At 45.8% G+C, this 20,084-nt stretch overlaps 1 protein-coding gene across 7 annotated transcripts in view; it reads right to left on the reverse strand.

Annotated features, from left to right (window-relative positions):
* The window catches only part of RGS8 (regulator of G protein signaling 8), a 70,088-nt gene that overhangs the window by 17,705 nt on the left and 32,299 nt on the right, over positions 1–20,084 (reverse strand). For 3 of the 7 annotated variants that reach the window (XM_040446535.1, XM_040446533.1, XM_040446531.1), the window contains exons 2-4: positions 11,013–11,086; positions 6,462–6,563; positions 5,332–5,396 (exon numbers count right to left, since the gene is read on the reverse strand). In XM_040446535.1, the coding sequence (XP_040302469.1) occupies positions 5,332–5,396; positions 6,462–6,563; positions 11,013–11,086 (241 nt within the window). Of the gene's footprint in view, positions 1–5,331; positions 5,397–6,461; positions 6,564–9,013; positions 9,144–11,012; positions 11,207–11,432; positions 11,487–12,204; positions 12,226–20,084 lie in introns of those variants that run through there. The other 4 variants (XM_040446538.1, XM_040446534.1, XM_040446536.1 and 1 more) reach the window with 4 other exon arrangements.

Below are 20,084 nucleotides of genomic sequence, written 5' to 3' on the forward strand. Positions count from 1 at the left end.
AGAAAACACACTTGCCATCTTTGTTTATTTACGGCAAACACCGTCCACCATACCCGCTGCATAGGTAGCATCATACCATCAAAGGGTTGTGCTGCCTTAGAACTTTGGAAGGCTGTAACACAGTCTTCAGGGTGTTTCTTGGAAAGCACAGGCCACCTGTGTCACCAAGATGCTCCAGATTCATCGCTTTACGTACTTATGTTTTAGAGTGTTTCTCAAGATTTAGTGGACATAAATATTACTGGAGGGCTTGAGGAAAAACAAATTACTGAGTCCCACCCCTAGAGATTCTGCCTCCGTCGGTCTGAGACCAAACCCCAGAATTTTCACTTCTTACAAGTACCCAGCAGCTGCTGGGGCTGCTTTCTTTGGATCACACTTTGAGTAACACTGTTCCAGAATTTTTTGGCTTGGAGAAGGATGTGGGGAGGGCTATGCAATGAATGGAAACCTGATACTTAAACTGTACATTCTAAAGTTAATGACCATTTGGATGAATAATTAAGGAATTTCATTAGCTCGTAATCTTAACGTTGTTGTTTGTTTTGGGTTTTCTGCTTGGTTGCTGTGTGACCAGATCAAGTCATTATATTTTTCTATATCTCAATCATTATCCCAAAGAGGCCAATTTTTAAAAACCAACAGCTTCCTTATTTATTGGTCTCCTTTTCTTAGAGGTGGATACTAACTCTGTGAATGCAAAAGAGCTTTCAATTATACTATTCTACTCGCCTGACATTCCCTGGGCCTGGTGGGGACAGGTCAGGACAGACCCTCCATGCTCTGGGCAAACAATGCAACAAAGCCAAGGACCAAATGGATGCCCAGGGTGAGGTGCTCTGTCATCCAGGTATAGGATCAGGCTAAAAAAAGTGAGTGAGAGAAAGGGGAAGAAACCCTGTCTACACTTTCTTCTTAAAACTGGAATGAATCCAACTTTTATGTGAAAATACACACACACATACACACACACACACACACACACACACACACAAAGGAAGGAGGGAGGAAGGAAGGAAGAAAGGAAGGAGGAAGATTCAGAGTTTGAACTGAATCAGAGTTCAGGATTGAGGGTCCCACTAAAAGTTGGACACGAACATCAGGAGGAAATCAAAGCACACAATTTTGTGCCTACTCTCCCGTAACCCATCAGAAAAGAATTCTCCCACAAACTGGGAGTCTTTGCTGTCCTGGGTATGAGGTGCAGAGGCAGGAAGTCTTCTCGATGTGTACATGTACATGCACACACACATGCATACACACAAACCCTCCAGGGCAATGTAAGGAGCACAGCTCACAGACACCAAGTCTAACTGTCCCTGGATGAGCAGGAAAAAGACGCCAAAATTAACCCACATTAGAAATCCTTCTTTGGCTGATCAAGTCACCAGCAATTTCATTTTTCATTTGTTAGTTGGGGGAAAAAAAAGAAGCCCTCAGCAAGTGGCTGTCCCCCAGACCTCCATGGTATCTCTTCAGCTTGGTCCTGCACTTGTAAGCAAATGTGATTGGAAATCAAACTGGTCCAAATATTTGCTTTCCAGATTTTTCTCTTTCTAAAGTTTAAAAAATGAAGTTTCTTTCTTCTTTTCCTGAGGTTTGAGCCTGAGAAGAGCTCCCTACATGGTGGGACCCTGTCGAGGAGGAAAGGCTTCGTAACCCAGGCGCTTCAGCCCCTCATTTGGTTGCCTGAACAATTTCACCTTTGAAGCAGCTTTACGTAACCCTGCAGGCAGCGCTGACTCAAACCACCTGCCGTAGGTGTTTGGTTATGGCTCAGTCTCCGGGATTGCTACAGACAGCATCCTAGAACAAGAGGGTAGTCCTGGATCCAGTCTCTGAAACACCGTATTCCAGATCCTTCATTGTAGAGATGAAGAACCAGATTTTCCAAGAGATTGAGGGACTCCATCAAGGCTGCCCAGCTATTTAGAAGCAGAACCGGGTTAAAATCATTCGGACACAGGTCTGACTACCAGCTAATGTTCTTAACTTAATTGTGCAGAAGCATATTCTCCAATTAAGTGCAAACAATGCTCTAAACTAAAAACAGACCCGCTGCTGCCAGGTCAGTAAGGACTTCTAATACTGACAAAATGGAATTTAAGAGGAACACCCAATATCAGGATTCTATCTGAAATCTTGAAACTCCCTAGCCTGTAGTCAGCACACTATTATTTCTTATGTCCACATCTCAGAAGGCTGCATTCTCCACCAGGGAGGTCCTGTCCTGTCCACCCCCAACCAACTGCTTAGCACAGACCTCAAACATAATGAACACTTAGTACACCTTTATTGAAATAAATGAGTGCCCAAAACACTCAAGCAGAGTAGGGAAGGTAAAGATGCTCTATAAACTGAGAATGGGGGAAAAAAAAGAATTATCTGAAATAGAAAACTCAGGGAGGACAGTTGCCTACATACAGAGGATTACCAGGGGGGTGGGTTCTAGACTAAAGCACATTGTTTCCGGAGCTCATTCGTGATTCTCCTTTCTTTACTTTTTAGGACATTTTGCTATCTTAATTGAAAGCCCTGCACACCTCTGATCAACCACTGTCCCTCCTGAGGGACCAGCACACATGCAATCCCTTTGGAAAAGCTTAATCAGCCCTAATTGAGTCACAGCATTAACCCAAATTAATTAGACTTTAAGAAAGTTGTCAACACCCTTCAAGGTAACCTGGGCTCCAACTCCTCCCTAGCCTTCACAGGGAGAAGACTACGGAAATTCTGCCAGTGACCTGTGAATACAGGCCTCTTTCTTTTCAAAGATGTTCGCTCATTGGCTTTTTATTTCTATGCTAAACAGAAATCAAAACAGAACATCAGACTCCAGGAAGGATCACAGAACCTCCAAGTCCAAAACAACCTATTTCTGTTGTGCCTTGACAAAGAAGCAATGTGGTGGCCCCTTAGTGGAATCCCCATCTCAGAAAGGAGTAACTGCCTTCCTGGAAACCAAATACATCCAGGATGGGAGGAGAACCAAGTGTCTGCAGCTCTAAAAGTCACTGAATCAAACAAATAAAAGTAAACCTTTTAATCTCCAGGTCTTGTCACTGCAGCAGTTCAAATATACCCTAAGATTCCATCCGCTAATTTAATGACCATAAGCTTTGTCTCTAATGGCTCAGCATTAATAACTGGCAGCCAAATTTGCAAACTTATTCTTAAGGCACATTTATTTTGCATTTGATAAATAAGCATCATTAAAAAAAATACCACTGGGGCGCCTGGGTGGCGCAGTTGGTTAAGCGTCCGACTTCAGCCAGGTCACGATCTCGCGGTCCGTGAGTTCGAGCCCTGCGTCGGGCTCTGGGCTGATGGCTCAGAGCCTGGAGCCTGTTTCGGATTCTGTGTCTCCCTCTCTCTCTGCCCCTCCCCCGTTCATGCTCTGTTTCTCTCTGTCCCAAAAATAAATAAACGTTGAAAAAAAAAATTAAAAAAAAAAATACCACCATATTCTTACACAACACCTTTAAGTAGAAAACCCCAATAAAGGTGTCTTCTTGTGAAGATTCTCATACCCAGGTGACAGGTAGTACACAGGTGTTTCTATCACCATTTCAGAATGAGGAAACAGCCTCAGGGACTTGAACTAAGTGAGTCAGTTATGAGGCTGAAATAGAAACCAAACTTCAAGATGACCTTGAAGTAAATCCAGCCAGGAAAGAAGGTGTAAATTAATAGTGACACTTGTCTAGCCTAATGTGACTCCAGAAAACAAGTCAAAAAAAATAGCCTCATAAAAACAAGCCTTCCTGCCAAATCCAAAGTATTATTGAACATATGCCATTACCTTGGCAAATTTACCACAGAAGCTGGCTGTTTGGGGTACAGCCACATGTCATACACACTCTACCTATGCTGGCTTGTTTTCCTTCCTGAGTGTAGTCCACAGAACACTCAAATGACTATGTGTCTCACGAAACTACTTGCTACAATATATGCTTAGTCTTAGATCTCACATTTCATTTTAAAATCTGTTCGAGAGCATTTGTTAACTGGTTTACTAGGATCAGGGGCATAGTTAGAGGGAACAGCCCATCCAGCAGAGAGAAAAACCAGTTCTAAAGACATCTGAGGATTGGGGGACTCCATCAAGGCCACTCAATTACCGAGTAGCCGAGCTGGGTCAAAATGAAGAACATAGGTCTGAATATCAGCCAATGCCCTTAACCTCCTCTTACAAAAATCAAGTTCCCCAATTAAGTGGAAACAAGACTCTAAGCTAAAAGCTACCCTTCTGTACCCAGATCAATCAGGATTTCTACTATTGGCAGGAAGGGTATAAAAGGAACTCTGAAGGCCTGGGTAAAACCTTTCCTCTGCAAAAGACCCTCTTCTCTTCCTCACCCCTGCTCGCCCACTCCGATGTATTTCTTGCCACTAGGATTTCTTTTTTTGTTTTTTAAGTTTTATTTATTTATTTTGAGAGAGAGTGAGAGAGAGAACATGAGCAGGGGGAGGGAGGGGCAAAGAGAGAGAGGGAGAGAAAGAATCCTAAGCAGGGGCTCGAACCAATGAACTGAACCCTGAGATCATGATGTGAGCCAAGATCAAGAGTTGGGGCTTAACCGACTAAATTGCCCAGACACCCCACCAGTAGAATTTCAAAGCCTGATAATCTTGGACTTGCTTATGATGAGAAAAAAGCAAGAGCTGGAAAGTTTGGCTGGCATCAAAGCACCCTTCCCACCCCAAAATATGCATGATTACGTCTGTATCTGTTGGGGGACAAAAGGCATGAGAAATGAGGAAAAGGGAAAACAGAAAAGAAGGGGCAGCAGAAATATGTTCTAGTAAAAACCACACCAATCCAGAAACTGAGGAGTGTGATACAGCCGGAGTAGTAAAGCCCCAAAATAAAAAGCAACAAGAAAACACAAAACTATGCCAACTCAAGAGACTAACAAAACACACAGAATATACATTTGATGGATGAGTAACCCAAGGCTCTCCAGGGACTTGGAGGGAGGTCATTTAATTTTATAAACAAGACCTGGGGTGGAAACTAGACGGTCATTCCCACTGAGCCCATCACTCCAACTCCCTAAACTGAAATCTTTCTTGCCAGAACTGCTGAAAATATGAAGGCTTCTTGGGACCATACTTTCAACCCAAAATGCAGGAAAGAAGGCCCTCTTCCCACTACACTTAAACTGTGTTTTGTTATCCATCTACTTCTCTAAGCAGGAGGCTCTGTGAGGGCAGGGACCTGAGCTGTGTGGGGCACTCAGTACAGTACCTGGATCATGGTGGGAATTTGGTGCATCTTTTGCTAAACGGGTGATTTGCTGCGACACAATGAGACCTGACTCTACTTACACTTATGGGAGAGAAGCACGTCAAAGGAATCTGCCCACCTCGTGGCTTCTTCTGTGGATAGTCTCCTAGGAAAGAAGAAACATCTCTCTTGAATATTTCTGAAATGACCCCCCACCCCTGCCCCGCCATCAGCAACCATTGAGATTTGCTCAGGCAAACAAATCAGAACAATGAGAGGAAGGGGTACAGACGAAGAACCACACCTGGATTCCTACAGTTCTGTCACTGTCGATGGGTACATTCTTAAGTAACTGATGGCAAACCTCAGTACTGGAATTCAGTGTGTTGAGTACATTAGACTTCAGTCTAAAAAACCAAGCTAAGTAAGCACATGATATAAAGATGCCAAGACAACAATGGAAAGAAACCAGCCTTAGAGTCAGAAAAGGTAGGCTGAGCTTCTGACTCCATATTTTACTGTGACATAAATCTCTTCACCTGTGCAAAGGGTATCATGATGCACATCCCAGAACCTCGCAAGGGTTAAAGAAGGTAACATCTAGGACATCATTTAACACAGTACTTGCACAGTACAGGCACTGAATCCAGATTATCTGAACCTAAACACATTTTTAGAGTATTTTTGAGTGCTTGTTTCCAAACTAAGAGCTCAGATGGCCAACTAAGTAGAACCAGGGAGTATCCTTCATCACAGATTCATAAGAGTGGTGGATAATATGGTTCTCTTAAAAGTAAAAAGAGCTGGTGGCACCTGGGTGGCTCAGTCAGTTAAGCGTCCGACTTCAGCTGAGGTTATAATCTCGTTTGTGGGTTCGAGCCCCACTGTGCTGACAGCTCGGAGCCTGGAGCCCGCTTCGGATTCTGTGTCTCCCTCCCTCTCTGCCCCTCCCCGACTCACACTCTGTCTTTCTCTCAAAAATAAAGAAACGTTAAAAAAAAAAAAGTAAAAACAGGGTTCCTATTCTGAATTAAATCATGCATTTTGAAAAGGAAAGTACACGTCCATGCACTCTCGTTTAGGGATATAAAAGAAGCTGCCAAGTGGCAGGGATTTACTGTCACCCGGCTCATCTGGTCAACAACTCAATAGAGAAGAACAGGTCCTACAGCCCTGAGGTGGGCACCCCATGGTTAGCTCCCTGGGAATGCCAGGTGGCCGCACTACTCACTTTAGAGCACGGTTGGGTTTGTCGGGAAGAATAGCTGTGAAATCACTACACGAGTCTGACTTGTGAGACAGGCATCCCAGGCGGGTCCTCATCCCTTTGTTCCTGCAACAACACAGGGCAGAAGGACGGGGAACTGTTGTGATCGTACCTGTCAGCTCTAGAAAAGCCCCCCGGAACTGCTGCTGCAGGAGCCTCAGCTGCCTCCCCTGACCCCCCCATCCTGCCCCAGGCGGTCCCTAAAGATTTCATGAACAAGAGGAGAGATACCTAGAAGATCAAGGGATATACTCACTCCCTAACTCGACTACTGGAATGGTAATAGGTACCCTACCCCCTAGAGGCTTAAGGCTTTTTCAAAGCTAACATTCAACTTGATAGTAAGTCAATGAAGGTCATTAGCTTGGAAGAATTTCTAAATTGGGATTCTCTGTAGGGAAAGGAAATACGGCGAAGACAAAATAACAATCCACATTTTGCTCTCCCACTAGGAGGGCAAAGGAGCAAGAGCAGCAGTTTCTGATTGCAAAGCCTTGGAAGTGGTACCCACACAGAGGGTAGAGAGCTGTTCGCATAAGACAGGGGTGCAGACCACAGAATCTCAGCACACAAACGAAGCTTTAAGGCAAATTAATTCTGACTCAGGTTCTCCCCACTCATCCCCAAACCTGGGGGGATGTATATACTTATACATAAATGGCTACGGACCAGCAAGGACCAACACCCATAGGTGACTGCAATGAATGGTCAAGAACCAGGACCCCTTTCTCAGTTCTTTCATGGACTTCACTCATCTCTCATATTCCTACTTATATTCTGGCTTATCTCAATCAGCATGTTTACAATTTTAACACATATGTGTAAAATTCTTGTACTTTTTATTTTCCTAAGATGTTTAAAGGTTCTCTGTTATGGAGAATCCAATGGGAAATTACGCGAATGTCTCTTTCTGACTTACAACATTAGTGCCTTTTAACCTTTAACCAGAGATCAGCAAACTACGGCCCCACAAGATGCCTGTTTGTGTAAATAAAGTTTACTGGAACACGACAGCACCCATTCATTTCCATATTGTCTAAAGCTGCTTTCAAGCAGGAGGGCAGAGTTGGATGGTTACAATACAGACTGTATAAAACTCAAAATATTTACTCTCTGTCCTTTGACAGAGTAAGTTTACTAACCCTGGACCTTTAACCGTGGCAGCTCCTTGCATGCAGAGCAAAGGTAAGTGGGAAGGGTTTGGGGTAATCAAATCAGGACTTTGGAGTGACCTAAAAGGGCACCACCACATGCACACTGGTAACAATTTGCCACAGAAATAGTCCTATAGAAGTTATTTTCCATGTGAAAGGGACGTTCTTCCAGCCTGGCTTTCCCTTCCCCTGTTTCACGAATCCTGGACCTGGGCAGAGACATTAGAAGCCATCCAATTCGATCTCTTCCTTTCACTCCACATGGGTTTTCATCCCTGTCCCAGCTTCTCCAACAAACGTCAACTGGGATGGTATTATATTTGGCAAGGGTGGACATTTGTATTCCACAGCCCATCTCCGAGAGCCTTTTAAAGCTGGAACATCCAAGTTCCCAGAAATATCCCCTCTCCTGCAGAAAACTGGGTCTGCACGTCCTATGTTCCCACCTCTGATCTCAGCCAGGCGCATTATGAAGCCATCGATTTTGTGGCATTTTAAAACATTGGTGCTAGCCATTCTATCTCCGGCGATGGTGAGCATGTTATGTCCACTCACTCTTACAAATCACAGGGTGCTCTGACACCAGGCCATGTGAGCAACTGATTAAGGGCCCCTGAGTCACCACATTCCATGAATTCAAGTAAAGGTCTTGCTCTGGCTGCACCAAGGCCAAAACCCAACTTTCAGGGAGTACATTCACTCCTCGGTGCCCCAGAATCATCAATCACAGAAGAGTCAGGTCAATGCCCCCGAAGAGCAATTAAGAGGACTTCAAAAAATGGCAAATCCACAAAAGCCATCTAACCAAGTTTAGCAGGGGCCAGTGTACAGGGTATACTTGTTACCAAGACAACGGTGATTCTCCCAAATAGTTTGCAAAGATCTTCCACAAGATATTCTTTGGGGCCAAATGGTTTTGATTTTCCATCTTGTGTAGCTGAGACCTGAATTATAACCCTGTTAGTTAGGTCTGAAATAATGGGAGCAGAAGTGAGAGTCAAAGGTTAAGGTTACTTAAAAACAACAACAACAACACAAAACCAGAAATCAAAGCTTGCCCTCATCTCTCTTCCCTGTTCCAGTACCTTATAGAGGTCCCTAAATGGTTCAGTACAAGCTCATGCACAGTCCCACCCCATGAGTCCCACCAGTCAATAGGAGGGTTTGGCGCTAAGGCAGGTCCCGTTTGCAAGGCCACAACTTTGCAAGAAGCACCCAGGAAGGACAGCATGGTCCACACAGATGGCCTGAGGGGCTGGATGCAAGTGGACCACCCGTGGGATTAGAAGGCTGGGGCAGGCTCAAACAGCAGGGGAGAAAGGGGAAAGGGACAGGCGCGGGAAGACAGGTTAGCATCATTACCTGCGTGGCATCAGTAAAGCGGCCATGCAGGCACACGCTTACGGTTAACCCTCTGGCCGGTGTGCAGGGACGTCAGGGCGGGAGATAAGACTGCGGGGCACAGGGGTAAATCCCTCTCACGTCCTCTCACCTAAAATCAAAGAATCTGCTGTAAGAGGGGGACCACCCTCTCTTATCTGACTGCGCTACAAATCCTCTTGGATGGCTTTCCGCTGACAGAATACCTTCCCACACACAGCCCGCTCCCCACAAATGCCTGCTTGTCCTGAGGAAGGGTGACCAACTAAGGATGAACAGGGACAAATTGCTGGGTGGCTCCTACGTCCCCAAAACGCAGCCCATCAACAGTGAAGTGGGGCACATGCCCCAGGGGAGGGAGGCATGGGCCTGGCAAGCCAAAAATTACCATTCTCTTTGTCTTACTCCGGTGGGGCCCAAGTGAACAGCCAGCCAGGGGTGGGGAGTGGGTGGTCAGCGCTTGTTCTAGAATTATTTGATTGGCTGCCTCTCTGATTCTCGCCTTCCTCTAAGGATGGGATGCAAGGAGCCTTGGGAGGGTATAAGCAGGAGAAAGGGTGAAGGCTCATCGAGCACTGTCACGGCTCCTTTGCAGGGATCACAGGCACAAGCTGACAAAATGAATATGCCAACCTCTCTGTCTTGCCCACGGGGAGGCTGCCTGACCTTCCTCAGCCTGGGCACTGGCCTGTTCCCGACCTGAAGCAGGGAGGACATCAGGAAAGGGGATACTGAGGCTGAGGGCTCATCGACTGATCATCTCTCTCTCCTGAGGGTCCCACTCTCAGTACTTCAAACCCTTTGTTCCCACAAAAATGACAGGAAGAAACACGTGAAGAGAGCAGCCTATCCATAAAGGGCTCCCCCGGGGAACCCTGACACCAAACATAGAATCCATTTTAAAAGAAACCTAATTTAGATAGATACGGTCCCCACTCGATCTTACTCCATGTAAGTTATTTTGATATTACACGGAACATTTCAACAAATACTTTTTGAAATACCGTCTCAAATAATACCATAATTAATAAAATTAAAAGACTGCTTTAAAACTAAACTAAAAAATAAATAAATAAAACCAGTTAGACTTTGTGTAAAAGCTCATCCCCAGGCGACTGAGCTTAGATCATGTTCCCTGCCAGTGAGGACGTCTCCTTCATCCTTGTCCTAATGGTGCGCACACCTGCCTGGCCAGAAGTCAGGAAATTGAAGCTCTTTGCAGCCTTAAGGTTCTCCTACAGCTGCAAGAAATCACTGTTTGGGGCACCTCTGCCTCATTTCCTCCTGCTTATGGGAAACAGCCACAGAGGACGGGAAGCCAGTGCCAGGGGCCTTCATTACTCTGGTGCTGAACAGAAGCAGGGACTGCTCCCCACGTACATGGCAGGCAAGGTCATTGGGGGCAGGTGTTACCAGGCCTCCGGTCACTGCCTTGCCTCTCTTCCCGTTCCCACTGCTAGCTCCTACTGGCTTGCCGGGACTGCTTCCATGCCTGCCTCTCTCCCTTCCAAATCCAGCACTGCCCACCGCTGCCCCTCGGACCTTCCACCATCCCTTCACTCAGCTCAGCCTTGGATTCGATTAAATAAGAATCTACAGGACACTCTGCCCCCGCTGCCTCCTTCACCCCAGCATCTTGGGACTCTAATTCCATTTGGCCCTTGACTTCTAGGGGACAGAATTCGGGGTTACCAGAGCCCAGACAGGCCTGCAGCAATGTGCCCTCTTAGGTGGACACCAAGTTACAGGTGACTCTGAGGCAGACAGGATGGGACATAATGGAAAGAGAGGATACTCAAGGAAAAAACAAAGGTTAAAAGCAAAGAGCAACGATTTTTAAAGAGGGGAAGAGAAACGAAGAGTCTCAGCAGGGAGAAAGCAATCAATATGCATGGAGAGGCAGGTTAATTAAATATGGATAATGCAATCAGCCCACATGGGCACCTTGAAGAGGAAAGAGAAAAGCAAAAGCCATACTCACTGTCTTTGACCGGTCCTCATGGCCTGCAGGTCTTTGCCAACTGGATGGTCAGAGAGGCTGCAGGCTAAGGAGTTCTGGGGAAAGAGTAGATCTTTCTTTTAGCAGTCAGATCCTCGGTGGGTGAAGAACATGTGTGCATGGATGCACAGGCACACTCGTGCGTGCACACACATATATACACACGCATGCACGCACAACACCCCTCCCACCACTCGAGCCGGGCAGCAGGCGGCCCCGCTGAAAGCTCTTCTCTCTGCTTGTCACATCCAGTAAATACTGAAGCAGCCTACACCCAGCGGGCGGCGGCTCAGCTCCCGGGCACAGTCTGCACGCCCATCCTCATTGGCAGGATGCAGGAGGTGCCCCTGAACAGAGCTCGCCTGGCACTCCTCCCGTACCTTCCTCTTCAGCCTCACTAACCTGCTTCCCTGCTCCTCTGGCTGCAGCTCAGGGAGAAGTCCCCACAGCCCAAAGCTGCCTCCCTCTGCACCCAGAGGCTGTGCAGGGGGCAGCAAAGCCGTAGGTATTAACTCTTTCCGGCCACCAATGAGCTGAAAATCAAGTGTCCAGGGGGCCCTCTTCTAATGAGCTCTGCTGCTGGCTGAAGGCTGGTTGCTGCTCAGGGAGCAGGGAGCATAAAGATCTTGCCCCAGACAGCTGCTGACAGCAGGAGCCAAGCCGAATCAAATCTCCTAATGAGCCAGGAGGAGGGGGGCTGTCTTGCTGGGTGTGATGTGATGTGATAAATGCAGAGAGCAAGAAAGCTACGGGGCAGGTCACACATCTAAATTCCACCCCCTTTCTCCCAATTTCTATTGTGCTTCACTACCAAGCCAAACCACACAGCCCTGAAATTACCCCCTCTGCCACATCTCAGCTGTCCCCCTTACTCTACGAAGGCACTTCTCCCCCGTCTGTCTCTACTCCCACCCCCCAGCACCAAACACACCATCACTCCTGACTTCTTAATGAGAAATTTCCACCTCTTCTGCCTCCTTAAAACATGTATATTTCCAATTCTGCTGGCTTTTCCTACAGTGGAAATTCACCTCTCTCCCTCATCCATCACCTAGCAACTTCCCCCTACTTGCATTTGTTATGGAGTGAGACTTTTCCCTTTGTTCTGCCCAATCTGCACATTATCCCTATTTTTCTGTCTTCTGCATTTTTTTGTCCTTCCAAACCACCTTACCCACATGGACCTTCACACTGTCTGGTTCACTCCTCCTCCAGAAGGAGGACTCCCTCTTCCTGCCTTCCTGTTTGCCCTAGTACAGTAGTTCTCTGAGTATCCCCCCCCCCACACCACCCTCCACCAGCAGCTGTCAGCATCACCTGGGAATGTGTTAGAAATGCAAATTCTCAGGCCCAACCCCCAGACCTACAGAATCAGAAGCCCAGGGGATGGAACCCACTCTCCCAGGTGATTCTGATGCATGCTAAAGTTTGCAAACTGCTACCCTGGGACAAAGCTGACCTCCTCCACATTCTACTCTAGTCTCTAAGGCTGGATCTCCTGCTCCCACTCAGGAACTAGCTCCAAGCGTACCGAACCTTTGCCACAAGTCATATCGGACACCTAGAAGGCAGCATTTGCTACAGGCAGCAGAAATCTCTATAGAAGGTGATGGCTTTATAATAAAAATATTAGATTCCATTTGTTTAACCTTTCATAATGTGGAAAGCATGTTCGTGTATTGTTTCTCAACAATCCTATTCCATAGTCAGAGTATTAATCTCCCCAAGTTACAGATGAGAAGATTGAGGCTAGAAAAGGTAGCATGCCTTTTTCTAAGTGACACAACACGTCAGGGGCAACTCAAGGACCAGACTTGTTTTCTTAGAACTCTTACAGCAGAGCTTTCCCTACTACGTCACGCTGGGACCGAATTCCTGGCAGGTCTGTTGGTGCAGAAGCCATATTCTCGCAGTGATAGGAGTATGCCTCAAGCACACACTGACGACAGGATGAAATAAAAAGTCTGATGCTGCCTCCACAGTGACTCATTGTCTCTCTCTGGAAATGTCCATAGTGTGCCTCTGTTAGGTAAATGGAACTTCGTGTTATAAAATGAGATGCAAGAAAAATGTTTTCCATTCCTCAAAGCCCCTGTCTTGAACCCTGACGCTACCTGGGGTTTAGAATTTAAGCATAGGGGGTGCCTGGGTGGCTCAGTTGGTTGAGCGTCTGACTCTTGGTTTTGGCTCAGGTCCTGATCTTGCAGCTTCGGGGGTTCAAGCCCCGCATCACACACACTCCATGCTGACAGCAAGGAGCCTGCTTGGGATTCTGTCTGTCTGTCTCTCTCTCTTTCTCTCTCTCTGCCCCTTCCCTGCTCTCTCTTTCTCTCTCTCTCTCTCTCTCTCTCTCTCTCTCTCTCTCTTGCTCTCTCTTGCAAAGCAAATAAATTTTTGAAAAAGAATAAGAATTGAAGCATAAAGAGAATCCTTTGCTTCTAGACATTTTCTTGATACATGGCAACCGTAAGAAACAAGTTCACATGTAAACTGTGAATACGGCCCATTGATAAGCACTTCCCTAATCCAAGAGAAGTTATTCCACAAGGTGGATCCTCTCCGATTCCATGCATACAGCCTTTTTTAAACAAGCACTCAGTATGTGCCAGACATTGTGCTCAACGTTGCACCGCTGCTGTCTTATTTAACTCTCACAACAAACTTACAAGGCTGACATTTTTATCGTCCCCATTTTACAGATGGAGAAACAGAGACAAGTCACTTAAAAGTGGCAGAGCTGGTGCCTGATACCAAACTTCCTGTTTCCAACCCTTGCTATGACCCTTGCTTTTAACACAAAGGTAGCATCATCATGGGACTCCTCTTCTGGTGCTAAAATTGTGAGATAAAGGCCTCCTCCAAGTCCCAGGCTGCCCCATCTGGCATCCAGGATTGAAAGGCACTGAGGAGTTAGGGCAGCACTGCAGATGGGCCCAAGTCTCACGTGGGGGCTGACTAGTATTAACTTGGCATCATAATCTTCAATTAGCCATTGGAGAAATGATATAGTCCTAGGAAGTCAATAAGCCAACCCAAGTGTTTAAGGAAAGATAGAATCATTAATAAAAATTTAAGGAACATGGGGCGCCTGGGTGGCGCAGTCGGTTAAGCGTCCGACTTCAGCCAGGTCACGATCTCGCGGTCCGTGAGTTCGAGCCCCGCGTCGGGCTCTGGGCTGATGGCTCAGAGCCTGGAGCCTGTTTCCGATTCTGTGTCTCCCTCTCTCTCTGCCCCTCCCCTGTTCATGCTCTGTCTCTCTCTGTCCCAAAAATAAATAAACATTGAAAAAAAAAATTTAAAAAAATTTAAGGAACAGCAGGAATATAAAGAGCTAGGACATGCATCTAACATGAGTAAAAAGAAAAAATTAGGGGTACCTGGGTGGCTTGACCAGTTAAGCCTCCGACTCTTGATCTCGGCTCAGGTCATAATCTCACGGTTTGTGGGTTTGAGCCCCTCATCAGGTTCTATGCTTACAGCACGGATCCTACTTAGGATTCTCTCTCTCTCTCTCTCTCTCTCTCTCTCTCTCTCTCTCTCTCAAAGTGAATAAATAAACTTAAAAAAAAAAGAAAAATGAAAGCTAGTCCAAACTTTTTTTTTTAACCCAAACATTCCTAAACATCAAAGTGTAACTACACCGTACCCTAGTTTGAGAAGCACAGACCTAGTACAGGGTCCCTCTCAGGGGAGGACTCTAACTTAATCTTTCTTCCTATAGAGGCAGGTACACTAGGCATTCCAGTGGGGGCAGGGTGGGGGGCTCAGCAGAGTGGAGGGGGTCCACATTCGGGCATGGTCTCCTCTCCTGAAGGAGAGAGACAGGGAAGGGCACGCAGGGAGGGGTAGTAGTGACAAAGGCACTCACCTACTTGCACTGTTTCCCTGGGGTTAGAGCCCTGGCCCAGGAATACAGAGCCCTGGATTCTCTTCTGGTCACTGCTCCTGAGTTGCTGGCTGCAGACTCGGCATAGGACATCTCAGCCCGGACACAGGGTTTTTCCCAGGAAAACAGGCATCACAAGCCCTGCTCTCACTCTGAGTTTCTCACTCTTCCCTGCCCCTCTCAGCTCTTCTCCCTCTCCGTTTGTTCCTCCTGGGAAACCCAACCTCTGGCAACCGTGCTTCAGTCCTGCCTCTTTTCCAGAGGACAGCCAGACAACTCCATCCCCCTCAGACTCTGCAGATGCAACTGTGTCCGAAACAACCTCCTTTCCCTCCAAATCCTCCCTTCCTGCTGGGCTCCCTATGCTTGCTCATGACAGTGCTCTGTCCTAGCCCCAGGGTAGTGAGTAGAGGTATTTCTGGCTTCTTTTTCTCTTGCCCCGTTGAACTGATTTTTAAAATTTCTCATTACATTTCTGAACTATTTCTTAACTTTATCCCCTCTCATTCATTGACATTGCCGTTCAGAGGTCATTGGGCACCCAGCTTGGTGCATTCCTCTTCCACTCCCTCCTAAGTAGCTGATCTTCCTGCCCCCATTTCGATGCCTCCCCCCACCCCCCATAAACCTCATGGCTCACTACACTACCACCAGAGTGACCCACTGAACAGGTACCATAAAGTGAATCGTCTCTATAGTCATTTTCGATGGGCTTCATTGTGGCAATGTGTCCTACCTGACATCCTGACAATTTGGTCCCATTTGCCTATCCGGTCTTGTATCCCATTGTGCACACACACGTGCCTGATTCCTCTGCTGCCTCCTCTGCCCAGAATGTTCCCCCACACCCTGGATCTACCCTCTTAACTCCCAGTTCCTTCTCTCAACCCAATACCTCCAAAATAAAAATTCTCCTTTCCAAAGCTTTTTCAGAACACCCTCAATCAGAAAAGGAATCCCTCCATCCCAACACCACCACATTGCCGTGTGACTCTGACAGCCCCCATCACAGTCTATAGTTTATCCTTGTGATTTATGTTTTCCGATCCTCCCAAATGACTACGTGTTCCACAAAGACAGACTCTGACTTACTCCCCTTGCTATCAATTCTCATTGCCTCGTCTGAAGCAGGTGTTTAATAAATGTCAGCTGGATTTGATTTTGAGCTCATAAAAAAAAAATTCTGAAAAATCACCGAGGATTCCTTATGGCGCAAACACTTTGGACTACCACAGTCTCAGGGTCAAGACTGCAGTCAGCCTAACGCTAACGACGCTCAGGGGCAGCAGCATGGGTATTTGCGAACTATTGTTCCCAACAGTGCAGTCAGGGCAGGGTGGAATTAATCAAGAGCAAAAGGAGCACCTGGCATTGTCACACAGGCCACAAAAATGTAATTAAATTGAAGATAAAGGGAATTACAGTCTGCAATATAATATTTTTAAAAGCCATGTTAGTAGAGGAGGAGGTTTACTGCCAAATGCCCCCTGTGTGTTTATTTAATCAACATACCACCTAAGACAGTGCCACATTAAAAGCTTTTAATGAAACAGTCATTCAGATATTAGATTTGAATTCTGGTCAGCATGCTAAAGCTCTTCCACAAATCTTTTAAAAGCAATTTCCACTCTGTAGCTTCCTAGTAACAGCAGAAACATGAATCAACATATGCTGCATTGATTTGGGGTTTCCATGGAGACTGGAAGGACACAGGGAAGGGAAGGACAGAAAGAGGCCACTCGGCCCAAAATTCTACTTAAAAAAAAAAATACGTCTCGATTTCATCCCTCTGAGTATTGGCAGCCTCATTTCCTGCTCATCAGTTCAAGCATCCAGATATTTAATTTGTAATAAGTCTGCTCAACTTCTCACGAGGAATATCAGAGGGGATGCGGAAAGAAGTCAGCAGTCAAAGGTGTGAGCCCATGGGGTTTGCACAGAGACCCGAATGAGCACACGATCTGGAATGAGAAGAAAAGACCTCTGGTCCTAACTCTGCGTTAACTAGCTCCATGACACTCACTACCCTAACTAGCTATGTGGTCACTAACATCATGAAGATAAAGGGAATTACTGTCTGCAATATAATATTTTTTAAAAGCCATGGTAGTAGAGGAGGAGGTTTATTGCCAAATGCCCCGTGTGTTTATTTAATCAACAGAGCTTTGAATTTTGATTTCTTCTCCCATAAAACACAAATGAACTGTCCTGTTTATTTTTCAGAGTGGCTATAAGAAAGAAAAGGATCCTATAAAGGATCCTATAAAAGGATGTGGGAAGGAAGATGCCTTGCAAATTCTAGTCCACTGTATGCCCTACCACAGATGGTCCCCGACTTATGATGGGTCCACCTGAGATTGTTCCCCTTATGACTGTGTGACTTTGCTGTGGTGAGAAAGGGACACACATTAAGTGGAGACCAGACTTCGTGTTTTGCATTCTGCTCTTTTTCTCAGGCTGGTGATACGTGGTAGGATGCTTGCTCATGATCCCGCACAGCGGCAGCCGCGAGATCACAAGAGTCAACAACTAATACCCTTACAACCAACCTGTATGCTTACAACCATCCCGTGTTTCACTTTCAGTGCAGTACTCAATACATTACATGAGATGTTCGACACTTGATTATAAAATGGGCTTTGTGTTGGATGATTTTGCCCAACTGTAGCTAAAGTAAGTGTTCGGAGCATGTTTAAGGTAGCCCAGGCTAAGCTATGAAGTTCGGTAGGTTAGATGTATCAAATGCATTTTTGACTTAGGATATTTTCAACTTATGATGAGTTTATCAGGACATAACCCCATCAGAAGTCAAGGAAAATCTGTATTATACTTGGTGATACTCTGGACTTCTCTTTAAATAGAATTTTGCCAGGGGTGCCTGGGTGGCTCAGTCAGTTAAGCATCCGACTTCGGCTCAGGTCATGATCTCACAGTTCATGAGTTTGAGCCTCGAGTCGGGCTCTGTGCTGACAGCTTGGAACCTGGAGCCTGCTTTGGATTCTGTGTCTCCCTCTCTCTCTGTCCCTCCCCACTTCACACACTCTCTCTCAAAAATAAATAAAAATATTGAAATAGAATTTTGCCAGCAAGTAAGTATATACGTCTTTTTTGGGGCGCCTGGGTGGCGCAGTCGGTTAAGCGTCCGACTTCAGCCAGGTCACGATCTCGCGGTCCGTGAGTTCGAGCCCCGCGTCGGGCTCTGGGCTGATGGCTGGGAGCCTGGAGCCTGTTTCCGATTCTGTGTCTCCCTCTCTCTCTGCCCCTCCCCCGTTCATGCTCTGTCTCTCTCTGTCCCAAAAATAAATGTTGAAAAAAAATTTTTTTTAAAAATCGCTGATTTAGTGGGGAGTATACTGACCTGGAAAAAAGAAAAGTGGGTTGGACAGGCCTGAGTTTCAATCCCTACTCTGTAATTTTCCAGATCTGTGACTATGGGCACGTTACTCCTCCTGAGTCGTTTTCATCACAGGTAGAATGAAGATAACAGTACCAAAGCTGTAGGCTTATTAGAGGATTGTTACATGGATTAACCGAGTGGCTCGAGCAATGCTTGGCAAACGGCAAACGGCAAATGAGTGTGTAATGTGAGCCACGATCATTAGCCGTCTCGTCTGTTTCGTCATCTGTAAAATGGGAATTAGGATTCCTACTACTTCCCTACTTCACATAGGGGATTACTTGGATGACATCTGCCCACTATTTGATAAACTGTTCGGGAAAATGCCCTAAATGAACACAACATTGTTATTAAAAGATTCATGGGTACTACCTGCTAACCGAGGTGACACAAAAATGTATGAAACATGTTTGTGAGGCTTTTCAAGCATCTTGGTGGATAGGGGGTTACACGTGTCTCTGGTACCTTTTTCATTCTCTTTTGTTCCTCTTGAGCTCTCATGTGTCTCTTTACCACTCACTGCAGCCTTTTCTGTCCTCTTTTCTTTATTCACTATTGTTATGCTTCTCCTTTTAAGTGTATCTAGAAGGAATTTTAAAATTAAACTTCAGAAACTTTGGAGTCTATGCAATTGTTCCTTAGGCCTCCTAAAATTAAATGGTACACCAACACGGGGCAAATGACACAAAATGAGATGTTATAGGGATTTTAGGAATTATAGGACTGTTCCTCCAACAATGGTCACCAGTGTTAGATGTGTGTGTATGTGTTAGATGTGTCCACACACACGCACACACACACACACACACACACACACACACACACACACACATCTATCTATCTATCAACCAAATGCAATACGTGGAGTTTATTTTGGACCCTGATTCAAATTTAAAACCATAAAATATTACAAGAAATTTAAGCACTGCTTAGATATTGATATTAATGTGATATTGAGGGTTTTTTTTTCTTAAGCAACTTATTATATAGAGATACATTCTGAAATATTTAGAGTTGAAATAATATGTTATCTGGGAATTGCTTCAAAATCATTTAGGGTGGATGGGAGTGCAGGGTGTTGAAGCTGGGAGGTTATACACAGGTGTTCACTGTTCTATTCTCTTGTGTATATTTAAAATTGTGCATAAAACTGTTTTAAATAGTGTGACCACTGACAATACATGCTTCAGTAAAATAAGCCTATGAAGTGTAAACTATTAGTGCAAGAAAACTGAAATATAGAAAGAGGCAATTTGAATAGGAATTGATTTCCGGTATTGTAAGTTTTCTTTCCCATGAATAAATCCATTTTCAGAAAAACGTTTTATTTGACTTCTATGGAGCAGTTGCCAAAATTCATAGAGGTTTCGAGGGGGTATGAGTCTTTGTTATCACCTACAGAAAGTAAACTTTAAAGACTTTGCCCAAGGTCACATTCCGTAAGGCATGGTCAGAACTCCAGCCCAGAGCTCCTGGGGTGGAATCCCGCCATATCCTTTCTTCCCACTGCTGAGCTGCCCATCTCCACATCCAGAATCCAGGACGGTAAGTAAGTCTTGGATCAGGATACAAATGACGACCTGTGTGCTTACCTCCCCAACCCTTCTTCGTTCCTATTGTAACCTCAGCCTCAAACAGTGAACTTGGCTTTTACAAACTAGCTTCCCATTGGCCAGCTGGCTTCCATGAAGGCAGCTGAAGGGTGGGAGTCCACAGTGGAGGCAAAGAGAGGGCTCATGCAACACACACAATCCTTCACACACCCCTACCC

The sequence above is a fragment of the Herpailurus yagouaroundi genome, unplaced genomic scaffold (genome assembly GCF_014898765.1).
Source record: "Herpailurus yagouaroundi ecotype Mexico unplaced genomic scaffold, PumYag 195, whole genome shotgun sequence".
Lineage (NCBI taxonomy): Eukaryota > Metazoa > Chordata > Mammalia > Carnivora > Felidae > Herpailurus > Herpailurus yagouaroundi.